The 23,998-nt window shown below is 39.5% G+C and overlaps 1 protein-coding gene across 1 annotated transcript in view; it reads left to right on the forward strand.

Annotated features, from left to right (window-relative positions):
- SLC44A5 (solute carrier family 44 member 5) overlaps positions 1-23,998 on the forward strand; it is a 284,363-nt gene that overhangs the window by 82,648 nt on the left and 177,717 nt on the right. The window contains exon 3 of the mRNA XM_088022845.1: positions 10,830-10,865. Coding sequence (XP_087878971.1) covers positions 10,830-10,865 — 36 coding nt within the window. The remainder of the gene's footprint in view (positions 1-10,829; positions 10,866-23,998) is intronic.

The following is a 23,998-nucleotide window of genomic DNA, read 5'->3' on the forward strand; positions in this document are numbered from 1 at the left end:
CAATGGCTTCCCACAGATGTCAGAGTAAAGATAAAAATTCTAGCCTACAAGGCCCCACACAAAGCCTTCCACCTATTATTTTGGCCTTCTCTTTCTCTTTTGCTTTTTTTCTTCTTTCCAATTATGCTAGATATTCAGCAGGTCCTCTAATGTGCATGCTCTTTTCTTCCTCATAGGCTTCATAGGTACTGTTCCCTCTGCCTGGAACACTCATTCTCCTAAACTATGGCCCATTTAACTCCTGCCTGTCTTTCAACACCTTACTAAGCTTTTTTTTGACTCTCAAAGCAAAGTCAGGTTTTCTTGTTTTATGCTCTTATAGCACCCCATACCTCTTTTTTATGGCACCTCAACACAACTGTAACTTGATAATTAACTGTAAATTAGATGGTTATATCCTTCACTTACTAGAGTGTGAGCTTCATGAGAGCCAAGCCTGTGTCTGTCTTATTCCTTGTTAGCTCCGGTGCCTAGCACAGTTTTGAATAAAGTAGGTACTCAGTAAATATTTTTGGATTGAGAAATCCTTTGAAAGGATTGCTGTTGTAGTCCTGCCTTCACAGAGATGAAAAGGCAATCTAAAACAAAAAGCCCAAGCTTTTGTTTTGTTTTGTTTCAAACCTGATCTTGACCAGGTCATTTGTCAATATGAATCTGATTTAGAAAGGAGAGTAGTGGGGAATCGAGGACAATTAAGAAAGCATGGACATTTTCAGCACAGGATGTTTTTGTGATAACTCAAGTTTCAGTTAAAAGACAGGAGAGTGAGGGAGTAATGAATCAAGATCTAGTCCCAGCAGAAAAGAACCCAATGGAAAAAAGGTGAAAGAATCAGGGTTCCCTTCTGATTATACAGCTTCATTATCCATATTCAAAATGGACAGCATGAGAAATTGAGCACAAAGAAGACACTAAGACAACAGATAAAGAAAAGTAAGACTGGCCACATAAGGTAGGAAGCTAAGGAAAGTATAGCTTCCAGCTCCTGTAGGGTGCGTGGGACTCTGTTTATCCCTAGCTATATGTTTTTTGTTGTCTGGTTTTTGTTTTTTTTTTAGCATGGGGAACAGGGTATTCTCACAATCAACCTGCCACCTTGCTAGTGGAAAAGGGATTCCTAAAAAATGTACCCCCGGACTTATATCACATTAACCCAGAGACCTGGCTAGAGTGAAATTTGTAATTTGTGGGTAACACATTTTATTGTGGCTTATTCTGTGAGGGTTAGGATAGGTAGAAACTGCCCCAGATACCCATGCTCAGCATGGTAAATGTTTACAGTAGGGAGAAAGGAAGTCGTAGGACCTGAAAATTTTAGTATCCAGTTGATCAATAAATATCTGTTAAGCACCTCATATGTCCCCGGTACTAGTGATTCCATGGTGATCTAGACAGACATTAAATAAATATGTAAGGTATCAGATAACAGAAAAATTGATGTCAAATTTTATAAATATCGTAATAGTCTTAGTGCACACATTTATCTTACTTATAACAAGGATATCAACAAAAGCTGCCTTGTGCTGGATCTGTGGTCTGCTCATGACTTATGGATGTGCATAGTAACCTGTAAGAGAGAAAGAAGAAGACAGAATAACAGATTCTAAAGTATATATGTTCTGTACATATATACAGAATACAGGTACACAGAATAACAGATGTCTAAAGTATATATGTGGATATGACAATTATTGGAATTGTTAATATGCATGTTGATACCAGAGGAGAAAATTTGGAAAAATCCTTTCCTTCTTACGGCTTGGCTGATGGAGAACTTTATTGCAGTGATAGGAATAGATTTCACTCTAAAAGCCAACTTTGATTTAGTGGAGTGTACCTGCCTGGAGTACTGTGTTGAGAAGGATTCTGAGGCATGTCTATGCTTTAGGTATAGAGCACTGTGATTGAAATATTTGAAATGGGCTCAGGATGTAGTTATGGAAGAGTCATGTTACAAGTTGGTTCTCCTTATTCTATGTGGTAACAGAATTCATCCACCCTTCCCTCCAACTAACTGAAATGGATTCTTTTATTTATTCATTAAGTATTTGTTGAATGTTAGATGTGCCTGGCACTGTGCTATGCATAGGAGATACAAAGATAAAAGGACCTAATCTTTGCACTTACAGAACTTAAAGTCAAGTAAGATAAAAACTACAATGTTATTGCATAAAAAAATGGCATGTCTCTACGTTTGAACAGTATTGTGAAATGCTACATTTTCTTTCTATTTTTTCCCTCATCAAATCCTAGTGTATAAAATCTCAATTTAATTAAATACTGAAGGTAGACTAAAAACTGTCATTTTTTAACTCATTTGGAGTTTGAGATGAAAGATCTTCCAAAATTCACAAATCATAGTGAATTGTCATGCAACAGAGAGTATTTCCATCTAAGGATATGAGCTACACTGAACTAACAATTGTATTTGGCACACATTCTAAACCCCATGGCAACAACGACAATGAAATATAGCATTGTGGTGTGACAGCTATTTAGAATAAAGATGGAAAAATATTCCCAAAAAGTCCTATTAAGAGTTTATCTGTGCATATACAATGATCTCTCTGTATTTCTTTGTCTTTATTTTTCTCCTTCCTCTCTCTTCCCTCCGCCCCCCCCCCCCCCCCCCCCCAGCCACTGATCATACCAAAGTTTTCTTGTTTCTCATTCAGGATCATGGTTCTCTTCCCTCTGTGTGTGGTGATTGGATTCTGTTACGGGTCAATGACTATCAAAGAAAGAACCCCTCAGTTTCCTTTTGTGACTGTTTAATCTTTTCCTATATTCAGTATATCACATCCTTGGTAGCTTATGCTTATTCAACTTGTGCTCTTTTTCTTCTTTGCACTATCTGGACTAAAGTGTGGCTCTTGTTTTTACTTCTGACCTTTACAAGGGGAAACATCATTGGATATTCTCTAAAGGCAGATGAGTCTATGTGAAGTGATCTTTAGACCAACCTTCAGATGTCTCTTGAAGGTTGGGAACTGACTAGTGTTTTGGTACCAGACAAATTTGCCTAACCTACTTCATGGGACAAATTGAACTCTGACTGCCTCATTGCTCTTGAGACCTGCCCCACCCCCAAATATGCTTAAGGTAATGGAATGGAATGAGTTGGTTTGTTGAATGCCATTTCTTTATCTAATCAGCTTTCTAGTCTTATGGACCTTGATACAATTCTGGCGTTGCCTATGCTGACATGCAAACATGGGTTACACCATTATGCCAGTAGACCAATTTGAATCCCCAAAGTTGCTAACTTCCAGATTCTGTATTTCAAACATCTAATTTCCCCATATGTTATAATGATGAGACTCTTATATATTGTCACTGCCTCAAGAGATATAGTAAAATTCTCATCCTCACTGGAGCATAAAGTATTCAAAGGCAGAGGCAGGGTCTTGCTATTTCTTTGTGGCCCTAGTGCTACACTATTAGAACAGGGCAGGTGCTCAAGAAATTTTGGTTGAATGAATAAAAACAATACAAAACTATTTTATTTTAAAATAGTACATAAATATTACAAGCACCATTTCTACAACCTCCCTCTTCCAAAACACAGTGCAAAAATTTGTATAAGCAATGATGTCAATTTTCCACAGACTTGAGATTTTCAAGCTTATGTTTCTTTTTTTGTTTTTAAGATTTTATTTATTTATTTATTTGAGAGAGAGAGAGAAAGAGAGAGCACAAGTGGGAGGAGGGGCAAAGGGAGAGGAGAGAGAGAATCTCAAGCAGACTCTGCTCTGACCACAGAGTGCAATGCAGGGCTCAATCTCACGACCCCGAGATCATGACCTAAGCTGAAATCAAGAGTCTAACACTTAAATGACTGAGCCACCCAGGCACCCCTCAAATTTGTCTTTCTATGTGCAACTTTTAGATTCTGTCTTCTACTTAATTTTTACCTTTCCTTTTCTCACTTGCCCCACCACACATCACTATGATGTATCGCAGAAGCTGATATGGAAGGAGATTGCACCTTTCCTCATTCAAAGGATAGTGTTGATCTGGAAAAAGGAGATGAATTCTAGAGGCAAGGATATATTTAGGATGAAATTACTTAAGTTGATATCATGTGGACCTTCTTTATTCAATGAACTTGGTCATTTTTTGGGCACAGAGGGGCTGGCTTTTTTTTTTTTTAAGTCACAAATACAAAGAGACAATAGTATATGTTGGGAAATGTGACATGACTTATAAATAGGTGTAGCAGGTAATTGCATGAAGAATTCAGAAATGGCACAATTATTGTCAAACCTATTCTTTACTTCCCTTTGTCTGTCATACATCATTTGGATGCCACAACTTCTGCAAGGAATTTATGCTTTACGTTTCTTTTCTTTGGGTCTTTCAAAATGTAGTTAATACAAATATGGATAAGGTATTCAGTTTTATTCTAAAATATGTAGCACATCACACTAATTTACACTATAGCATTCAAGACATCTGTTAAGAGAATTTAAAAGTAGGACAGATTATATCTGAATACCTGGAAGAAGGATGAGTTAATTGAGGAGAAGATCAGAGGGAGGAACAGGTGAAAAAAGTGAGTTCAAGAATCCTGGAAAATATATGCATGTATGCAGAGGAGGATGTCCATGTATGTATATGGATGCATGCAGAGGAGGATGTCCATCATAGTGGCAAAAGCCCCTATACAATCAAGTAAGTAAACATTGAAACAGCCTTGGCCGAAACTGTCTGGGTCGTGATTCTAAAAGAGTGTGGTGAGACTCTGGCCATATATAAATATCAGTGATCATCTACTGAAATATTGTGGTTTTAGAAGGAATACCATTGGGTGTATTTTGAGGTGCATAAATTTTCTCCATAGTTCAGATTATTTCAAGAAATATCAGTGATTTAGAAAATAATTTCTTCTTTATTAATCACAGCTTACCACCTATTTTATTTTCATGTGCCAGCATCTTTTGGAGCTCCCATTTCTATAAGGAAGGGTATTAACATTCACCGACTGTTAGTGACAGACACTGTAGTGAACATTTCAGTATCATGTCATTTATTTCTCACAACAGCGCCGTGATGACACTCTATCCCATTTTACAGATGAGGAGACAGACACAGCAAATGTGACGCAGGCCACAGAGGGACTGAGGGTCTCTCTGACCAAGCTGTGGCCAAGCAGAAAGCAGAACTTGCTCTCATTGGTCTGAAAGGTATTTTTTTCAGGCTATGAGTTTTCAAGGCTTCTACATTCCATTAAAACATACACTATTTCTAATTACTGAAAGTGTTCAACTTCCTCTTCTCTGTAATCTTCTGTTGCTTTTGATTTCATAGACCTCACCCATTTTAACCCCCCGGCCCCAGCCTACATAGCTTCAGCGCAACCTGTCCTGCCAAGGCTGCCCCTGTGAGGGGTGCCTGGGACCCCCAGTCCTGCACCTTCTTGAGCACCATTATCTTTTGTGAAAGATGCTGGACCACATTTTCTGACCCTTTCTCTTTTGACTTTCCCTGGGCCTTCCCTCACTCCACTACAGTTTCTTTAAATTGTGGCTGCTAGAACTTCAAAAAAGGTTACTCATGAATAGAATAATGATTTTTATTTTGTTTTCAGTACTTGACCATGATACCCAGAATATTGTTACCATTTTAGACTCAACTGCCGTTCTTCTTTCGGAGAACATAAAAGGTTCCAGATGATACTCAGTGGCTTCAGGTCCATCTCAGACCTCAAGCATTATTTCTACAAGGGCATCTAAGTGGGGCGCAACCTGGGCCTTTTATATGGCAGTCAGGCGTATCCATTTGCCTTCCTTCCTGCTTCTCTAGCTCCACGTCACATCACTCAGCCTCTCACCCAGGGTCTTCCAGCCGTGCTGGCTTTGATTCTGCTCCTCAGAGTGGCCAAGCTCCTTCCTGTTGTAGGGTCTTTGCCCAGCCTGTCTCCTTTGCCAAGACTGCTGACCATCATGCCAACTCTTACTCATCCTTTAAATTTTTGTTTTCTTGTCCTCATCCTTCCTTCATCGCACCTGTCCCATTGCATTTGGAAGTAAATAGCTCTTGGTGCGCTTATTTGCTTAAAGTCTCTCATCCCGATGTATTACCAACAGCTCCATGAGGGCAGGGATTCCTTTGGTCACCTGTGTAGTCTCAGTGCCTAGCAGTGTATTTGATAGCAAACAAGAGGTCAATAAATCCTTGCTAAATGAATAACTAAATTAAGAACGAGAAAAAATAATGACCCTATGGACATAGTTGTGCACACAACCCTGGTTCCGGCTCTCCCCTTCAGCAAGACTGGCTCTTTCTCAGATGCTGCAGGCTTTGTATCACATCTGTCTTGTGTTTGCAGACTGCCAGGTCTCTGTAGCAGGGATTAGTGAAGCAGGACAGAGGGAGAAATGATGGCAGCTCGAGTGGCTGACTCTACATGGCCAGCCACCTAGTTCCTTGCAGTATACTGAGTATGACAGTTTGAGTAGGCAATCACACCAGAGGTTGGCAGGCAGGACACAGCAGTGAACGTTCTGGCCACCAGAAGGTGTTGGAAATTCAGATAAATGGCAGCATTGTGACTCTGAGCATTTTTTATATTCGGACCTGTCCAAGTCAAAGAGTTGGAGTCCTGAGAACAGGATCCAGTCTTTAGGGCTGCCGGGAGTTAAGGCTGGACCTCAAGGCCAAAGCCAGCCAGGTGAGCTCAGGAAAAGAAATGCAGCCTTGGGCTAAGAGTCTAAGGCAGAAGCCCGGGTTTTCCATTTGATGGCCCCAACACAGTGGGTAAGCACAGGGAGCTAGCAGAAATGCTAAGGCTGCATGAATGCTGGGACTCACCCCTAGTACTTGAAACCCAGGGGGTGGACAGTAGTTAAGGTCATACTGAAAAATGTCAGTCTTTGGGTTTTATTCCTGATTATCTACTGACTAGATGTGTATTATGAGTATTAAAAAACTGGCTCTGTGGGAGGGACCATGCACTTCCATTTTAACACCTAATTCTTTTTTAAATTAAAATATTTTTATTACTATAAAAGCAGCTTTACGCACATTGTAGAACGTTAGAAAATATATCAAAGTAAAATTAAACTAAATAAAGTACCACAGATACAATCACCCATATATACAACCTTTCTCATATTTCCTTCCAGATCTGTAATATTTTTTTATAAGAATTTGCTTTACATGTTGTTTGCTACCTGCTTTATTTTGGCAAACAATTTCCACTTTTCCAGTTCAACAAATGTTAATTTTATCTAATATTTATTCTATATTCAGATTTCCCCAGTTGTGTCCCATAGATGTCTTTATAGCATTTTGTCCAAATCAGGATCTAATCCAGGGCAAAACCTTGTATCTGGTGGTTATGTCCCTTAAGTCTCTAATCTTCTAATTAGCAAGGTCCCTTTTTCTTCTAATACTGACATGTCCTGCCAGTTGTCCTGCAAAATATCTCACTTTCTGGATTTGTTTGTTTCCTTCCCAGGGGTATCATTTACATTGTTTCTTTATTTCCTATAAAGTGTAGGTTAGATTTTAAATCTAAAAGATTGGTGGATTCCTGTTAAATATTTTGGACCAGAATACATTCTAGGTTTGCTGTAATGATCTCCATTGCCTCACATCAAGAGAAGCATAATATCTGGTTGACTGACTGTTGGTGACGCTGAGCTTGAATGTAGGACTAGGGTCCTGGTTCTTCTTATTTTCTTTCTTTCTTCTTCTTCTTCTTCTTCTTCTTCTTCTTCTTCTTCTTCTTCTTCTTCTTCTTCTTCTTCTTCTTCTTCTTCTTCTTCTTCTTCTTCTTCTTCTTCTTCTTCTTCTTCTTCTTCTTCTTTTCTTTCTTCTTTCTTCTTCTTCTTCTTTCTTCTTCTCCTCCTCCTCCTCCTCCTTCTTCTCCTCTTCTTCTTTTCTTCTTCTTCTTCTTCTTTTCTTTTCTTCTTCTTCTTCTTCTTCTTCTTCTTCTTCTTCTTCTTCTTCTTCTTCTTCTTCTTCTCCTCCTCCTCCTCCTCCTCCTCCTCCTCCTCCTCCTTCTCCTTCTCCTTCTTCTTTTAAAACTTTATTTATTTGAGAGAGAGAGTCGGGGAGGGATAAAGGAAGAGAGAGAGAGAGAGATTCCCCAGCAGACTCCCTGCTGAGCACAGAGCCCAATGCAGGGCACTATCCCATGACCCTAAGATCATGACCTGAGACGAAATCAAGAGGTGGACCTTTATCCAACTGAGCCACCCAGGCACACCTGGTTCTTTTTAATAAGATTCAAGACTGACACAGCAAGAACATGACTCTCACCAATTTCCAACCTGGCTCCACTCATTGCTACTCCCTCCTCCATCCCTAACTCCAACCAATCTTTAGCCCCTTAAGTACCTTTCAAGCAAAAAGGACTAAAGGGAATAAAGGTGGTAAAAGGCACAGCAATCAGACTGGGAATTGTAGTCCAGTAGTTCCCATCTCCAACTATATACAGATGCTACAGGACTAGACATAAGTAGGCGGCATGCATATCCAGGAGTTCATCTCCTTTGAGATTCCAGTCTTCCCAGCTATTACCAGGGTCAAAATAAGTTGGCTTTGGTGTTTGTATACACCATATGGCAGTCTGCATGACATATGAATGTTCTCACAACTTTCTCACGGCTTTTGAAAAAAACATAAGGTTACACAGAAGTCTGGCTCAACCATCTTATGAACTGATCACACCAAAAGAGAAAAAGAGAGAGAGAGAGAGAACTTGGATCTTTTAACTCGTTGCAAATTCTAGGAAGAAGGAGTCAAAATTATATTGTATGATAGCCAGTCTGGGTAATGGGAGACCAGCACCTAGGTCCTGCTTTGTTTGTTTGCTTTGTTTTTTTTTTAACATTAAGACTATGCAAACTTGGTACTTTCAACACTCTGATTTTCCATATTCCTTATCTGTAAAATGAGAATAATTACACCTATGGTGTATAGTTGCTGAGGATTTAACTATGTCTGTAAAGCACCTATAGAACAGTGAGTAGCCAGTTCCCTTCTCCATCTGCTGGGGCTGAGATTACTGAAATGCTTCCTGCCCTACCCAGCACCGATTCCAATGGGCCTGAGCTTACAGATGGAGTTCATTAGTGTATAAAACTGGAGGAGTTGGGGAAGATCAGAGTAGGGAGCTTGAGGCAGAGGCTAAGCACTTATCGTATGAGCTCGCATTTGATTAGAACAGTACACTCTTGGGCCGTTTACAAAAACCACTGTGACGTGATTTTTTTAAAATATGGCTACAAACCTCTAATTTGTTGTTTTTTATTATTTTTGGCATATGAAAGGCAAGTCTAGTTACTTAGGGCCCAGGAACAGGAATGAAGCAGTTGATAATTGGGTTTTGACATTTAATTTTCTCTCTCAAGTACTCAGCCTTGAACGTACATGCTTTTAAGTCTAATAAAACCAGTGAGAGATGGCCATTCTTACCACATTTGAGAGGCTTTATTTGGCTTTTCAAATGTTGACTCTGAAAACTATATGCTCCTGAGGCAAAAGCTGGGAAATGAGATAATGCTTATCATTCTAATGAATCTGGCCCAGAATTGCTATTTTAAAGGGGATGTGGTAGGGGATGAGGGGAGTGTCCTAAAAACTTTATGAATAATCTTTATTTTTGTGATATATTTGCTAGTATCAGAGGCTGGAAATTGTACTGGTTATGAGTGGACTTGGGAGCTACATAAACCTAAGTTTGAATTTCAGATCCATTGCTTACTAGCAGGGTGGTGACTCTAAGCAAAGATTAGCCCTAAGGTTCACATTGCCTCTGGGAACCTCAGCTTTTCATTTTTAGAGGAGAATTGATTATGATGACTACAGCAAAGGATGCTGTGAATATTAAAAGAAATATGTAAATGAAACATGGCACCTAGTGCACAGTAAGTGTTCAAAAATTGGTTGCTATTTTAATTATCATTATCTTTCCCAAGTGAACACAGTTTACAAATGCTCACTTTCCCTAGAGTCTTTATCCCAATTCTGACTCTCCATGATTTACTATTGTTAGATTGATGAGAAGCATCGATGCTTAGACCAAGTGTTGTAATTTCTGCCCATTGGCTCTATGGTGGGAATTCTTTTTTAATGACTTGACCAAGTGTGATCAAGTACCAGAGAATGGAGTGTTCATAGAAAGTATTAATGTTTTTGTTTCAATATGTATGGGATTATTTGAGCAGTAAAACCTTAGTGTGCTATAATTGTTCATTATGGAACTTGCCATATCCATCCCCCCCAAAAAAACCCCATAAATTATATCTTCCAAATTGAATAGGCTATGTTAATTGTTATCATGTGCAAGCTGCCGTTAAAGCAAAAGGTCACATGTAATGTGGTTCAAGTGTGGCGGCAGAATTCGAATTACATCCTTTTTCTCTAGTCTGTACTGGTTATTCTGTATGTAATTGAGATTATTTAATGCGTGTTAAGTTTTTCATGACTAATGCATCTTCTGAGGTCAAAGCAGAAACATAAAGTGAAAGTAAACAAAGCATCTTATTTCTTGGTGCTGAATTTTCTGAGACTGTGCATATCACCTGGTACAGGGCGTGGATGAAAATGGAAGCGTTAACAGCTTTATTCCCCCACCCCAAACCTCTTACCTCCAGGAACTTCGTGCAACATTTTTTTTGGACTTCCTAAGATTAAATGTTCATGATTGGTGACTTTGAGTGTTAAGTATCTGTTCAGCTAGTCCGACAGACCTTATATTATTCTGTGTGTTAAAGTCTAAGAACTATAATTTTTATGTCAGAGAGAGATGGGTATGGAGCTTCAGAATCATGAATCCCACAAATAAAGATTTGTTTGCCCTTTGTGTTTTTTCCTAGAACTACCAGACACTTTCTTAGACCACGAGACCTATGGTAAGTCATAGTCTGAGTGTTAAGTGATAAGTTAGTCTAAGAATTCTTCATGACAGTCTGTCATTTAAGAAATACATTATGCTTTCAAAATCTAGGAACACCTAAATACTTGGTTCATAAAGACTAATTGCTGATGGCTTGTTTGGTCCTTCTTTCAAGTGGCTGATTTCTTCCTCCTGAAGGGATTTCCTCTCTTTCGAGTTATAAAAAAAAAATCCTTCAGGAAGAACATCATATAGCTGCTGATGCTTCATTAACCCAGGCCACCCCATACCTCTTGCTTTCTTCCCATCCTTGAATCTCAGCTTAAGACCTTGACACATGTGTCTTATTTAAATCTCTCTTTCTAATAGGGATCTCTGTTGTCAGGCTTCTTGGCTGTTTCATGATACTATATCTTACCCAGTCCTCTTTTTGTGATACTTGGCTCACCCCTCAGCCAACCTCTTAGAGTTGAGTCTTACTACTCAAAAGTATGGTCTGTGGACCAACAGCAGGAGCATTGCCTGGGAGCTCCTCTAGAAAGGCAGAATCTCAGGCCCCACCCCAGTCTTACAGAATCAGAATATGCATTTTCACAAGATCCTCAAGGCATTCAGGCAAATGAAAGTTTGAGCAGCACTGGTTTCAAGAGTTGTTCTTCCTTGATGTGCTATCATTGCTCCTGAGATATACAAATAAGTACTTTTCTGCTGTGACTTCCAGCAGTACTTGGATCCCAAATCCTCAACTGATAGGGTTATCACATGTGCACTTTCCTATCTCTATTCTCAAAGCCTCTTTATTGATGCTTGTTAGGTTTCATTGTACCTAGGTAAATATTCTAAGGTTTGTTCTTACATGTATAATAGCACTTTATAGTCTTCAAAGTTTCTTCACACAGATTTTATTTGATCACATATGATCCTATAAGGTGGAAATGTAGGTAATGTAATCATTTGTAGAAACTATTTTATAAATTTCCGTTTGTGATTTTCTAACCTCAGGGGTGGAAAATATATCAGCAGATACATTTTTTTCCCTATTTTGGAAAAAATAGAAGTCAAATCTTTTGGGCTATCAGAGTTATTTTAACTCAAAATGTATCATGATTCAAAATGATGTTTTACTGCTCAATATGATCAGTTATATTTTTATTCATAAACCTTGTCTTAATGAGGATAAAGTAATTAGGATTATAATAAAATCATCATCTTTCTGACAAGATTCTTGAGATAAATGAGCCAAAGAAGAATAAACACTCCACCTCTGATATAAGAGACTAAGAGGAGAGGGACCACAGAGCACTGCTTCTGCTAGGATGAAAGGAGGAATAGGAGTTTTCAAAGAAAGGGAAAACCTCCAATGTAGAATATTGCCTTGAGACCCTTTGCGATTTCCATCCTCCCAGAGAAGATATATCTAGGGGGACTCACTGCTGAACCATGGCCCAGGAGGGACTGTTTGTTTTGCATCCCCTGAAAGTGCAGCTATATTAGAGGAAACACCTCCAGATCCTAAGAGTGTTACACCCAGGAGTTGGGGGCAAGTGAATCACATGCCATTTTGTCTTTTCTCTTTGACCTATTCACTCAACATTTACACTTCTTTTTTAAGAGTCTTCTGTTAAGGAAAGCTTAACTGTGTTTGATAATGTAGGTGAGCTTGGGAGAATTGGAGTACTGTTGAGGTTAGCCCATAGAAAACATTCTTCAGCAGCCTCCTGTTCCAAAGAAGCTGAGACGCAGAGAAGCTGGTGACTTTACCCCATGGGCTCTGCCTCCTCTGCTCTCACAAGGAAGGGGAATCCTTGTCCTGTCTGAGGCTGTAGCTCCTCGAGGACCTTGCTATGAAATTGTCCCCTGTCCCTCTTCCACCATTCCCGCCTATATACAAACATGCCTAAATATCAGCCCTGTGTAAAAAACTGGTGAAGCCTCCATTGACCCTTTTACCATCTTCCACATACCACTCTATTTCTTTGCTTTTTCTCATAGAAACTCCTTACTAGAGTTGTCTTTAGGCACTGACTCCACGTTCTTCTCTCCTGTCCTCTCGTTACCCCACACCAACTGGAATTGTATCTACACTACTTCTGGGAAACACCTTTTTACCCACATTTCTGAGAACATCTCTCTTGCTCCTCCAGTGGAGAATTATTCTCTTTCTCACCTTATTCTTCTTCAACACATGTAGCCACTGTTTTGTTTTGTTTTGTTTTGTTTTGTTTTGTTTTGCAACATTTTCTTCTGCTTCCATGATACCACACTCTTCTGGTTTTCCTCCTTTCTCTCTCATGTCTCCTCTTCCTCTGCCCAATCTCTAACATTTAGAGTCTAAATTTTGGAGAATGCCCAGGGTGCATTTTCTCTTTTTGTATGCTTCTAGGTGATTTCTTCTTGTCCCATAGTTTTAAAGACCATAAACATGCTGTTTACTCCTAAATTTATTTTTTTTAATTTTATTTTATTATGTTATATTAGTCACCATACAATACATCATTAGTTTTTGATGCGGTGATCCACGATCCATTGTTTTCGTATAACACCCAGTGCTCCATGCAGCACGTGCCCTCCTTAATACCCATCACCAGGCTAACGCATCCCCCCACCCCCCAGCCCTCTAGAACCCTCAGTTTGTTCTTCTGAGTCCATCCTCTCTCATGGTTCATCTCTCCCTCCGATTCCCCCCCCTTCATTTTTCCCTTCCTTCTCCTAATGTCCTCCATGCCATTCCTTATGTTCCACAAATAAGTGAAACCATATGATAACTGACTTTCTCTGCTTGACTTATTTCACTTAGCATAATCTCCTCCAGTCCCATCCATGTTGATGTGAAAGTTGGGTATTCATCCTTTCTGATGGCTGAGTAATATTCCATTGTATATATGGACCACATCTTCTTTATCCATTCATCTGTTGAAGGGCATTTCAGCTCTTTCCACAGCTTGGCTATTGTGGACACTGCTGCTATGAACATGGGTGCATATGGCCCTTCTTTTCACTGTATCTGTGACCTTGGGGTAAATACCCAGTAGTGCAATTGCTGGGTCATAGGGTAGCTCTATTTTTAATTTTTTGAGGCACCTCCACACTGTTTTCCAAAGTGGCTGTACCAACTTGCATTCCCACCAACAGTGTAAGAGGGTTCCCCTTTCTCCACAACCTCTCCAACATTTGTTGTTTCTTGCCTTGTCAATTTTTGCCATTCTAACTGGTGTAAGGTGGTATCTCAATGTGGTTTTAATTTGAATTTCCCTGATGGCTAATGATGATGAACATTTTTTTTCATGTGTCCGTTAGCCATTTGTATGTCTTCTTAAGAGAAGTGTCTGTTCATGTCGTCTGCCCATCTTTTGAGTTGATTATTTGTTTTTTGGGTGTTGAGTTTGAGAAGTTCTTTATAGATCTCGGATACCAGCCCTTTATCTGTAGTGTCATTTACAAATATCTTCTCCCATTCTGGGTTGCCTCTTAGTTTTGTTGACTGTTTACTTTGCTGTGCAGAAGCTTTTTTTATCTTGATGAAGTCCCAAAAGTTAAGTTTTGCTTTTGTTTCACTAGCTTTTGGAGATGTATCTTGAAAGAAGTTGCTGTGGCCAATGTCAAAGAGGTTATTGCCTATGTTCTCCTGTAGGATTTTGATGGATTCCTGTCTCACATTGAGGTCTTTCATCCATTTTGAGTTTATCTTTGTGTGTGGTGTTAGAGAATGGTCGAGTTTCATCCTTATGCATGTGGCTGTCCAATTTTCCCAGCACCATTTATTGAAGAGACTGTCTTTTTTCCGTTGCAGATTTTTTCCTGCTTTGTCGAAGATTATTTGACCAAAGAGTTGAGGGGTCCATATCTGGGCTCTCTATTCTGTTCCATTGGTTTATATGTTTATTTTTGTGCCAGTACCATGCTGTCTTGGTGATCACTGCTTTGTAATATAGCTTGAAATCAGGCAACATGATGTCCCCAGCTTCGTTTTTCTTTTTCAACATCTCCTTGGCAATTCGGGGTCTTTTCTGATTCCATACAAATTTTAGGATTGTTTATTCCAGGACTTTGAAAAATATCATTGGAATTTTGATCGGGGTGGCATTGAAGGTACAGATTGCTCTGGGTAGCATAGACATTTTAACAGTGTTTATTCTTCTGATCCATGAGCATGGAATGTTTTTCCATCTTTTTGTGTCTTCTTCAATTTCTTTCTGTAGTGTTCTGTAGTTCCTAGAGTATAGATCCTTTACCTCTTTGGTTAGGTTTATTCCGAGGTATCTTATGGTTTTTGGTGCTATTGTAAATGGAATCGTTTCTCTAATTTCTCTTTCTACAGTTGCATTGTTAGTGTATAAGAAAGCAACTGATTTCTGTGCATTGATTTTGTATCCTGCCACATTACTGAATTTCTGTATGAGTTCTAGTAATTTGGGGGTGGAGTCTTTTGGGTTTTCCACAAACGTGTCATGTCATCTGCAAAGAGAGAGAGTTTGACTTCTTCTTTGCCAATTTGAATTCCTTTTATTTTTTGTTGTCTGATTGCTGTTGCTAGGACTTCTAGTACTATGTTGAACAATAGTGGTGAGAGTGGGCATCCTTGTCGTGCTCCTGATCGTAAGGGAAAGGCTCTCAGCTTTTCCCCATTGAGGATGATATTCACTGTGGGTTTTTCATAGATGGATTTTATGAACTTGAGGAATTTTCCCTCTATCCCTATACTCTGACGAGTTTTAATCAGGAAAAGATGCTGTATTCTGTCAAATGCTTTTTCTGCATCAATTGAGAGGACCGTATGGTTCTTCTCTCTCCTCTTATTAATGTGTTCTATCACATTGATTGATTTGCGAATGTTGAACCACGTTGCATCCCGGGGATCAATCCCACTTGGTCGTGGCGGGTGATCCTTTTAATGTACTGTTGGATCCTATTAGCTAGGATTTTGTTGAGATTTTGGGAATCCATATTCATCAGGGATATCGGTCTGAAATTCTCCTTTTTGTTGGGGTCTTTGCCTGGTTTGGGGATCAAAGTAATGCTGGCCTCATAGAATGAGTCTGGAAGTTTTCCTTCTGTTTCTATTTTTTGAAACAGCTTCAGGAGAATAGGTATAATTTCTTCTTTGAATGTTTGGTAGAATTCCCCAGGGAATCCATCAGGCCTTGGACTCTTGTTTTTTGGCAGGTTTTTGATCACTGCTTCAATCTCATTACTGGTTATTGGCCTATTCAGGTTGTCAATTTCTTCTTGTTTCAGTCTTGGGAGCTTATAGGTTTCCAGGAAGGCATCCATTTCTTCCAGGTTGCTTAATTTATTGGCATATCGTTGTTGATAATAATTTCTAATAATTGTTTCTATTTCCTTGGTGTTAGTCATGTCCTCTCCCCTTTCATTCATAATTTATTAATTTGGGTCCTTTCTCTTTTCTTTTGGATAAGTCTGGCCAGTGGTTTATCAATCTTATTAATTCTTTCAAAGAACCAGCTTCTAGTTTCATTGATCTGATCTACTATGTTTCTGGTTTCTACTTCACTGATCTCTGTTCTAATCTTAATTATTTCTCTTCCAATGTGTGGCTTAGGCATTCGTTGTTGCTTTTTCTCCAGTTCTTTAAGGTGTAGAGTTAGTGGATGAATTTGCAATTTTTCTATTTTTTTGAGTGAGAATTGGATGCCTAGGTATTTCCCCCTTAGGACTGCCTTTGCAGTATCTCATAGGTTTTGGACCAATGTGTTTTTGTTCTCATTGGTTTCCACGAATTGTTTAAGTTCTTCTTTGATTTCCTGGTTGACCCAAACATTCTTGAGTAGAGTGGTCTTTAGCTTCCAAGTGTTTGAATTTCTTCCAAATATTTTCTTGTGATTGAGGTCCAGTTTTAAAGCATTATGGTCTGAGAATATGCAGGGAATAATCTCAGTCTTTTGGTATCGGTTGAGATCTGATTTGTGACCCAGTATGTGGTCTATTCTGGAGAAAGTTCCATGAGCGCTTGAGAAGAATAAGCTTTCTGTTGTTTTAGGATGGAATGTTCTGTATATATATCTATGAGGTCCATCTGGTCCCGTGTGTCATTCAAAACTCTTGTTCCTTTGCTGATTTTCTGCTTAGATGATCTGTCTATTGCTGAGAGTGGAGTGTTGAGGTCTCCCACAATTAATGTATTGTTATCAATAGGACTCTTTATTTTGGTTAAAAGTTGGCTTACATAGATGGCTGTTCCCATGTTGGGGGCATAGATATTTACAATTGTTAGATCTTCTTGGTGGATAGACCCTTTAAGAATGATATAGTGTCCTTCTGTGTCTCTAACTACAGTCTTTAGTTTAAAATCTAATTTGTGTGATATAAGAATTGCTACCCCAGCTTTCCTCTGAGTTCCGTTGGCATGGAAGATGGCTCTCTATCCCTTCACTTTCAGTCTGGATGTATCTTTAAAGTTCAAAATGTGTCTCTTGTAGACAGCAAATGATTGGGTCCTGTCTTTTTATCCAATCTGCAACCCTATGCAGTTTTATGGGAGCATTTAGGCCATTCACATTGAGAGTGATTATTGAAAGATATGAATTTGTTGTCATCATGTTGTCTGTGAAGACCTTGTTTTTATAGATTGTTCCTGTAAATTTCTGTTCTATATCACTCTTGGGGTCTATCTCCTTTTAGAGAACCCCCCTTCATATTTCTTGCACGGCCAGCTTAGTGTTCACATATTCTTTCTGCCGGTCTTGGAAGCTCTGCATCTCTCTATCCATTCTCAATGACAGCCTTTTTGGACAAAGTATTCTTGGCTGCATGTTCTTCTCGTTTAGTACCCTGAATATGTCTTGTCAGCCTTTTCTGGCTTACCAGGTCTCTGTGGATGGGTCTGACATTATTCTGATGTTCCTCCCTCTGTACGTAAGGAATCTCTTCCCCCTAACTGCCCTTAAGATGGTTTCCTTGGTTCTCAGATTTGCGAGTTTTACTATTACATGCCATGGTGTTGGTCTGTTTTCCATGATCTTGGGAGAGGTCCTCTCTGCCTCTAAGACACGAATGTTTGTTTCATTCCCCAAATTAGGGAAGTTCTCAGCTATGATTTGCTCAAATATATCTTCTAGTCCTCTCTCTCTCTCCACCTTCTTAGGGATTCCAATTATTCTGACATTGAACGTTTTGTGGTGTCACTTATTTCTCTGATTCTACTTTCATGGATTCTGAGTTGTTTCTCCCTGGCCTCCTTGTTTCCCTTTTTGTCTATTAATTGGTCTTCTACATCACTAATTCATTCTTCTGCCTTGTTTACCCTAGCTGTTAGATTATCTAGATTAAATTGAATCTCATTGATAGCGTTTTTAAGTTCTGCCAATTCAGCTTTCATTTCTGCCCTTAGAGACTTTTTGTTGCCATTAATTGATTTTTCCATTCTAGCTATTGTCTTCACAATTCCTAGCCTGAATTCCATCTCCGACATCTTGGTTATATCTGAATCCATTTGTAAATCTGTGGCATAAGTCATAGTCTCTGAGTCTTTCCTATTTTGGGGGTTCCTCTTCCTAGTCATTCTGTTGAGGAGTGGTGAAGGAATGTATAGCATCCAAATTATTGACCACAACCCAAGCAAGATGCACCTGTTTTCTAGGGACCTTAGGGTTGCTGGCCTCTTGTTTTCCCAGCCTGTCTTCTGGGGGAGGTGCCTGCCTCACTGTTACTCAGGCAACCCTGTTGCCCTGCCCCCTGTGGTGGGGCATGGGCTCAGTGAAAACCAGTTTTTTGGGGCTTTTGTTCTCTGGTGGCTTTCCCTGGCAGCTTTCCGCTTCTCTTCTGAGAGTCAGAGCAGACAAGACCGTTTCCAACCCTCTGCCTCAGAGCAGAGAGATCGCAGAGTTGTTCAGTGAGCCTTCCAGGCCACACAATCTCCGTTTCTGTCTGTGCTGCTATAAACTGCAGCGTCCTGGGTTGTGCGCCCCTCAGTAGTGCTCCCTGTCCCTGCCTCCAGGTCAGGGCACATCTCTGCCCTTTGTGCTTCTGTAACCACCAGCCACCCCTGTTCACATGCTCAACCCCACCACTCCGGGTTTCAGTGCGGGGGCCTGCCCTAAAGTCCTTTCCCCACTGCAACTGGTCTGCAAGTCTCTGCCTGGTCCCCAGTGTTGGAGGCTATCGCTCACTGGCAGTGTAGGATCCCAGCAGCTCGGCTCCCTCCCGCTGCCATTTCTCTTCCAGTATCTGCCCGCAGAATCATGGCTCCCCGCTTTCTACCTCAAAACCAAATGCCTGCGACATTCTGTTTGTAGAGATCCCGATCTATCTTCTTATATCTCAGGCTGATTTCATGGGTGTTCGGAGTGGTTTGGTAGATATCCAGCTCAATTCCAGGGACCAGTTGGAATAAGGTCCCCTACTCCTCCATCTTTTCCCCCTCATACTCCTAAATTTATATGGCTCACCGCAATTTCTCTATCTTGCTCTAGGTTCAATAATTCAGCTTCATGTCCCACCAAATCTGCTGTCTACCTATCTTCCATCCCTAGTCTTCTAGTCTTACCATCTCCACTGCATCACTTCATTCAAACAACTATCCTTTGTCATTTAGATACTTACAATAGTGTTCTCACTGGTTTTTATGCTTTAGCTATTGCCCTAAACAGAGATATACTTTCTGTAACATTAGTCCATTCTCCACAGAAGAATCTGCTTATAACTACACTTCTGTTTTCAAAATCAAGTAGTGAACTGAGCAAATAACCAACTGCTTTTTAAATTTTGAAGCACAAATACTAATGAGTTAATATTACTTTTTTCCTCTAATCACACTTTATTTAATGTACTAATTAATCAGTTTTAGAATTCTTAGTACATAAATGTAGGAATCATAAGAGCAAATATTATATTAGCTCAATGGACTGTGTGCTATTTTGGATATTGGTTATTTTGACCTTGCCTTTTGGACTCCTAATTTGCTTCTGACATTTTGACCCAATTTAAACGTGAGGATATTTTGGCTGTTTCTGTACACCAACATTTAAATCAGATTTATGCCAACATTAATGAATTTGGGTCAGTAAACTATTCTTTTATTTGGTGGGGGAGAGTAAATTCTATTAGTTAATTTAATTTCCTAATTTTTTGTGTAACAGTGTTAAACTATGGTTTTATCCCTTTTTATTCTATTAAGCTTATTTTAATTAGACTACCATATTTTCTGTGTCAATTTTAAAATAAAGATTTGATTCATTGATTATGTTTTTATCTACATTAAGTTTCATCAACTTCATTAAATATTTTTGTGGTCCCAGTTCAGTTTTTCCATATCAAATTTGATATGATTCTTCTATCAATTTTTGGTCAATAGATTTTTACCTTAAGTTTTACTTAGTGCCAATTTTGTTTTTTGTTACTTATTTCTCTAAAAGTTTAATTTCTTCTAAGGTCAATTTTTGCAGTTTTTACTGTTATTAATGGTATGTGATTATTCAAGCTATTTTTTATTAGAAAAGAAGAAATGCTTCACTATATATATTCTTAGCATTGATAGTTTTGTCATTATAATTTCTACTTAATCTAATTTTACTTCGGTTAGGTTGTATTTTGTGTTAAGTGTCCTCAGGGTCAAAATGCCAGGATTAAAATACTCTGCTATAATCTTAAATGCTCCTTATTTTTTTCTCTTAGACTTTCAGTGTTAGCTAGAGCTGTAACAATTGAAAATTGCTGCTAAAACAGGTTTGACTCCAAATAGAAATTCCAGAGAGCCTAGAGGGATCTTGAGGGGAGCAAATGTAAATTTAAAGGAAGAGGTCATATTTCTTTTTCAGGCAAAACATATTATGTAAAGTTGACTTCTCATTCCCTGGGAAAGAGCTCTTTCCTTACCTTGAAGCTTTTATTTCCCCCTGGCAATCCAAGCTGGTTTTCTCTTTCTGGATAGCACCAGCTGCCTCTTGGCACAAAATATTGCAATCAATTATTCTACATCTGTGTGAACAAGAGCCTTTAGAAGAAGGAATTGACTAAGCTATATGGTCTCCTTATACTGTTAAATAGGACACCCTTCATTTTAGTTTTTGATAGTTTGCTTTAAGTAGCTCTAATGTGTGTATCTCTCATTAGTAAGTCTTGAAATGGTTTGGATTTTGCCTGCCTACTGTTCAAAATTATTAAAAACAGATAAAGTTGGGGTACAACATAGGGGAGAGTTAAGATGGCAGAGAAGTAGGGGGACCCTGGGCTTTTCTCCTTCCTCAAACACAGCTGTATTGAGGTCAGATCACTTGGAACACCCAGGAAATCAATATGAGTTTTGGAAGAAGGATCTCCACGGTTTGGGGGAGACAACGTGACAGGTGTGAGGTGCGTGGAAGTGCTGGGGGAGAGAAAAACTTCCATGCCACAGAGGGGAGGGAGCCCTTTCTGTAGGGAGAGAAAAGGGAGAGAAAGAGAGAGGAGTTGAGAGAGTACGGTGTTGGGTCTGCACAAGAAAACCTCTCCACACCACAGACAGGTGAGCGAGGGGATCTGAGTCTCACAGGTTTTGGAAGTGTTCCTGGGAAGAAGGAGGGCTCCAGCAGAGAGTGCACAAAGTGGTGTACAGATCTGGGTCGCACTGGGGGAGAACACTCCCTATTGCCTCTCCAAAGACAAAAGACCCTGCAGGCACCAGCAAATGGCCTTTCATGGGCAGGGGACAGAGGTGCCCACATAAGGTGGATAACTTGGTTTCTCCTTTTCCCAGTGCTACAACATACATTCTGTGCACTGAGCAGGCATGGGACTGTTTTTCTGGGACAAAGGACACTAGACACAGGATGGTGGGGAGGCTCTACTCCAGAAAATGGAGTGGATCCATGTGGTGCTTGGTCCTTTAAGATTTGGAGTTTTGAACCCCAGCTGCAGACCAAAGATAAAACGCAAGAGAGCTGTGGTGTGAGGAGTGCTGATGGCCCTTCCTTTTCTGTAAGGGCTTCCTGATATCCTGTTCAGGGATGAGAGTCAGGTGACTCCATTTCTCCCTCACCACCAACACGGTAGGACTTCAGAGAACAATGCAGTGGCCCCCAGTGGAGTTGGGAGCTACTTACACCAAACCCTGTGCCTCGGAAGTACATATTTACCAGGGCAATACTGACTTTGAGCCAACACAGGGGGGCTTTCCCCTTCAGAAGACCAGCACAGGCAGCACACCACATGCACCAAGTCTACTGATCATACAATGCTTCACAGCCTGACCTGCAGTTCTGGTAGAAATGGGACAAAGCTGTATTTTTCTTTTCTTTCTTTCTTTCTTTCTTTCTTTCTTTCTTTCTTTCTTTTCTTTCTTTCTTTCTTTCTTTCTTTCTTTCTTTCTTTCTTTCTCTTTCTTTCTTTCTTTCTTTCTTTCTTTCTTTCTTTCTTTCTTTCTTTCTTTCTTTCTTTCTTTCTTTCCTTCCTTCCTTCCTTCCTTCCTTCCTTCCTTCCTTCCTTCCTTCCTTCCTTCCTTCCTTTCTTTCTTTCTTTCTTTCTTTCTTTCTTTCTTTCTTTCTTTCTTTCTTTCTTTCTTTCTTTCTTTCTTTCTTTCTTTCTTTCTTTCTTTCTTTCTTTTCTTTCTTTCTTTCTTTTTCTTCTTCTTTCTCTCTTTCTTTCTTTTCTTCTTCTTCCTATTCTTCTTCTTCCTCTTTTCCCTTTGGAATCAGGCTTATAGTTTTTGTTTGTTTGTTAACTTATTTTTTCATTTCCTTTTCTCTTTTTTTGGATCAAGTTTCTTTTTTTCTTTTTTTTTTTCCTTTCTTTTTCTTTGGAATCAGGCTTATAGTGTCTTGATTGTAGCTTTGTTTTGTTTTTTTTTTTTTTTCAGTCCTTTTCCTTTTCTCGCTCTCTCTTTTTTGGATCAGGCCTTTCCTTTCCTTTCCTTTTCTTTTCTTTTCTTTCTGGGCTTATTTCAACAAATAAAGCAAATCACACCTAGTTAAAGGTCCAGACACCCCCCCACTGCAAGCAAGAGGGAAACCTGCAGAGGACTGACCAGTGGGAAAAAGCAGCCAAAACACAAGAGCAGAGTGCACACAGCATACACCAGAGACACTTCCTGAAGTTCCAGGTCCTGGAGAGTGTATGATTCCTTTTTACTACTATCCCCTGTTACTACTCTCAGGTGCAGGAAATATAACAAGCTTTCATAACATGCAAAAGACAAAAACTTAGCCAAAATGACAAGACAGAGGAACTCTCCCCAAAAGAATGTTCAGGAAGAAATCATAGCCAGGGACTTGCTCAAAACAGATGAAAGCAATATATCTGAACAAGAATTTAAGAACAACAGTCGTAAGACTACTAGCTGGGCTTGGAAAAAAGCATAGAAGTTGGGGTGCCTAGTTGGCTTAGTCAGTTGAGCATCTGACTCTTGGTTTTGGCTCAGGCCAGTATACATGGATTGTGGAATGAGGCCCTGCATCAGGTGCAATAGGGAGTCTGCTTGAGATTCTCTCTTCTCCCTCTGCCCCTCCCCTGCTCTCTCTCTCTCTCTCTCAAATAAATAAATAGATCTTTAAAATAAAAAGAAAAAAGCATAGAGGACATCGGAGAAACCCTTGTTGCAGAGATAAAGGACCTAAAAATAGGCTGAAATTAAAAAAATGCTACAACTGAAATTCAAAACTGACTGGATATAATCACAATGAGGATTGAAGAAGCAGAGGAGAAGACAGGTGATACAGAAGATATAATTATGGAGAATAATGAAGCTGAAAAGAAGAGGGAAAGAAAACTTTTAGATAATAAAGGTAGATGGAGGGAACTCACCAATTCCATAAAGCAAAATAATATCCATATCATAAGAGTCCCAGAAGAAGAAGAGCAGGAGGAAGGGGCAGAAGGTTTATTTGAACAAATTATAGCTGAGAACTTCCCTAATCTGGGGAAGGAGACAGACATTCAAGTCCAAGAAGCACAGGGAACTCCCCTCAAAATCAACAAAAACAGGTCATCACCATGACATATAGTGAGACTCACAAAATACAAAGATTAAGAGAGAATTCTGAAAGCAGCTAGGAATGAAAATTCTTAACCTACAAGGGTAGACACATAAGGTTAGCAACAGATCTGTCCTCAGAGACCTGGAAGGCCAGAAAGGAGTGGAGGGGAGGGGAATATTCAATGTGCTAAATGGGAAAAATGTGCAACCAAGAATACTTTATTCAGCAAGGCTGTCATTCAGAA

Source organism: Eumetopias jubatus, unplaced genomic scaffold (assembly GCF_037043125.1).
Source record: "Eumetopias jubatus isolate StellerSeaLion01/CBP00866 unplaced genomic scaffold, mEumJub1_p1.0 scaffold_4, whole genome shotgun sequence".
NCBI classification, from domain to species: domain Eukaryota; kingdom Metazoa; phylum Chordata; class Mammalia; order Carnivora; family Otariidae; genus Eumetopias; species Eumetopias jubatus.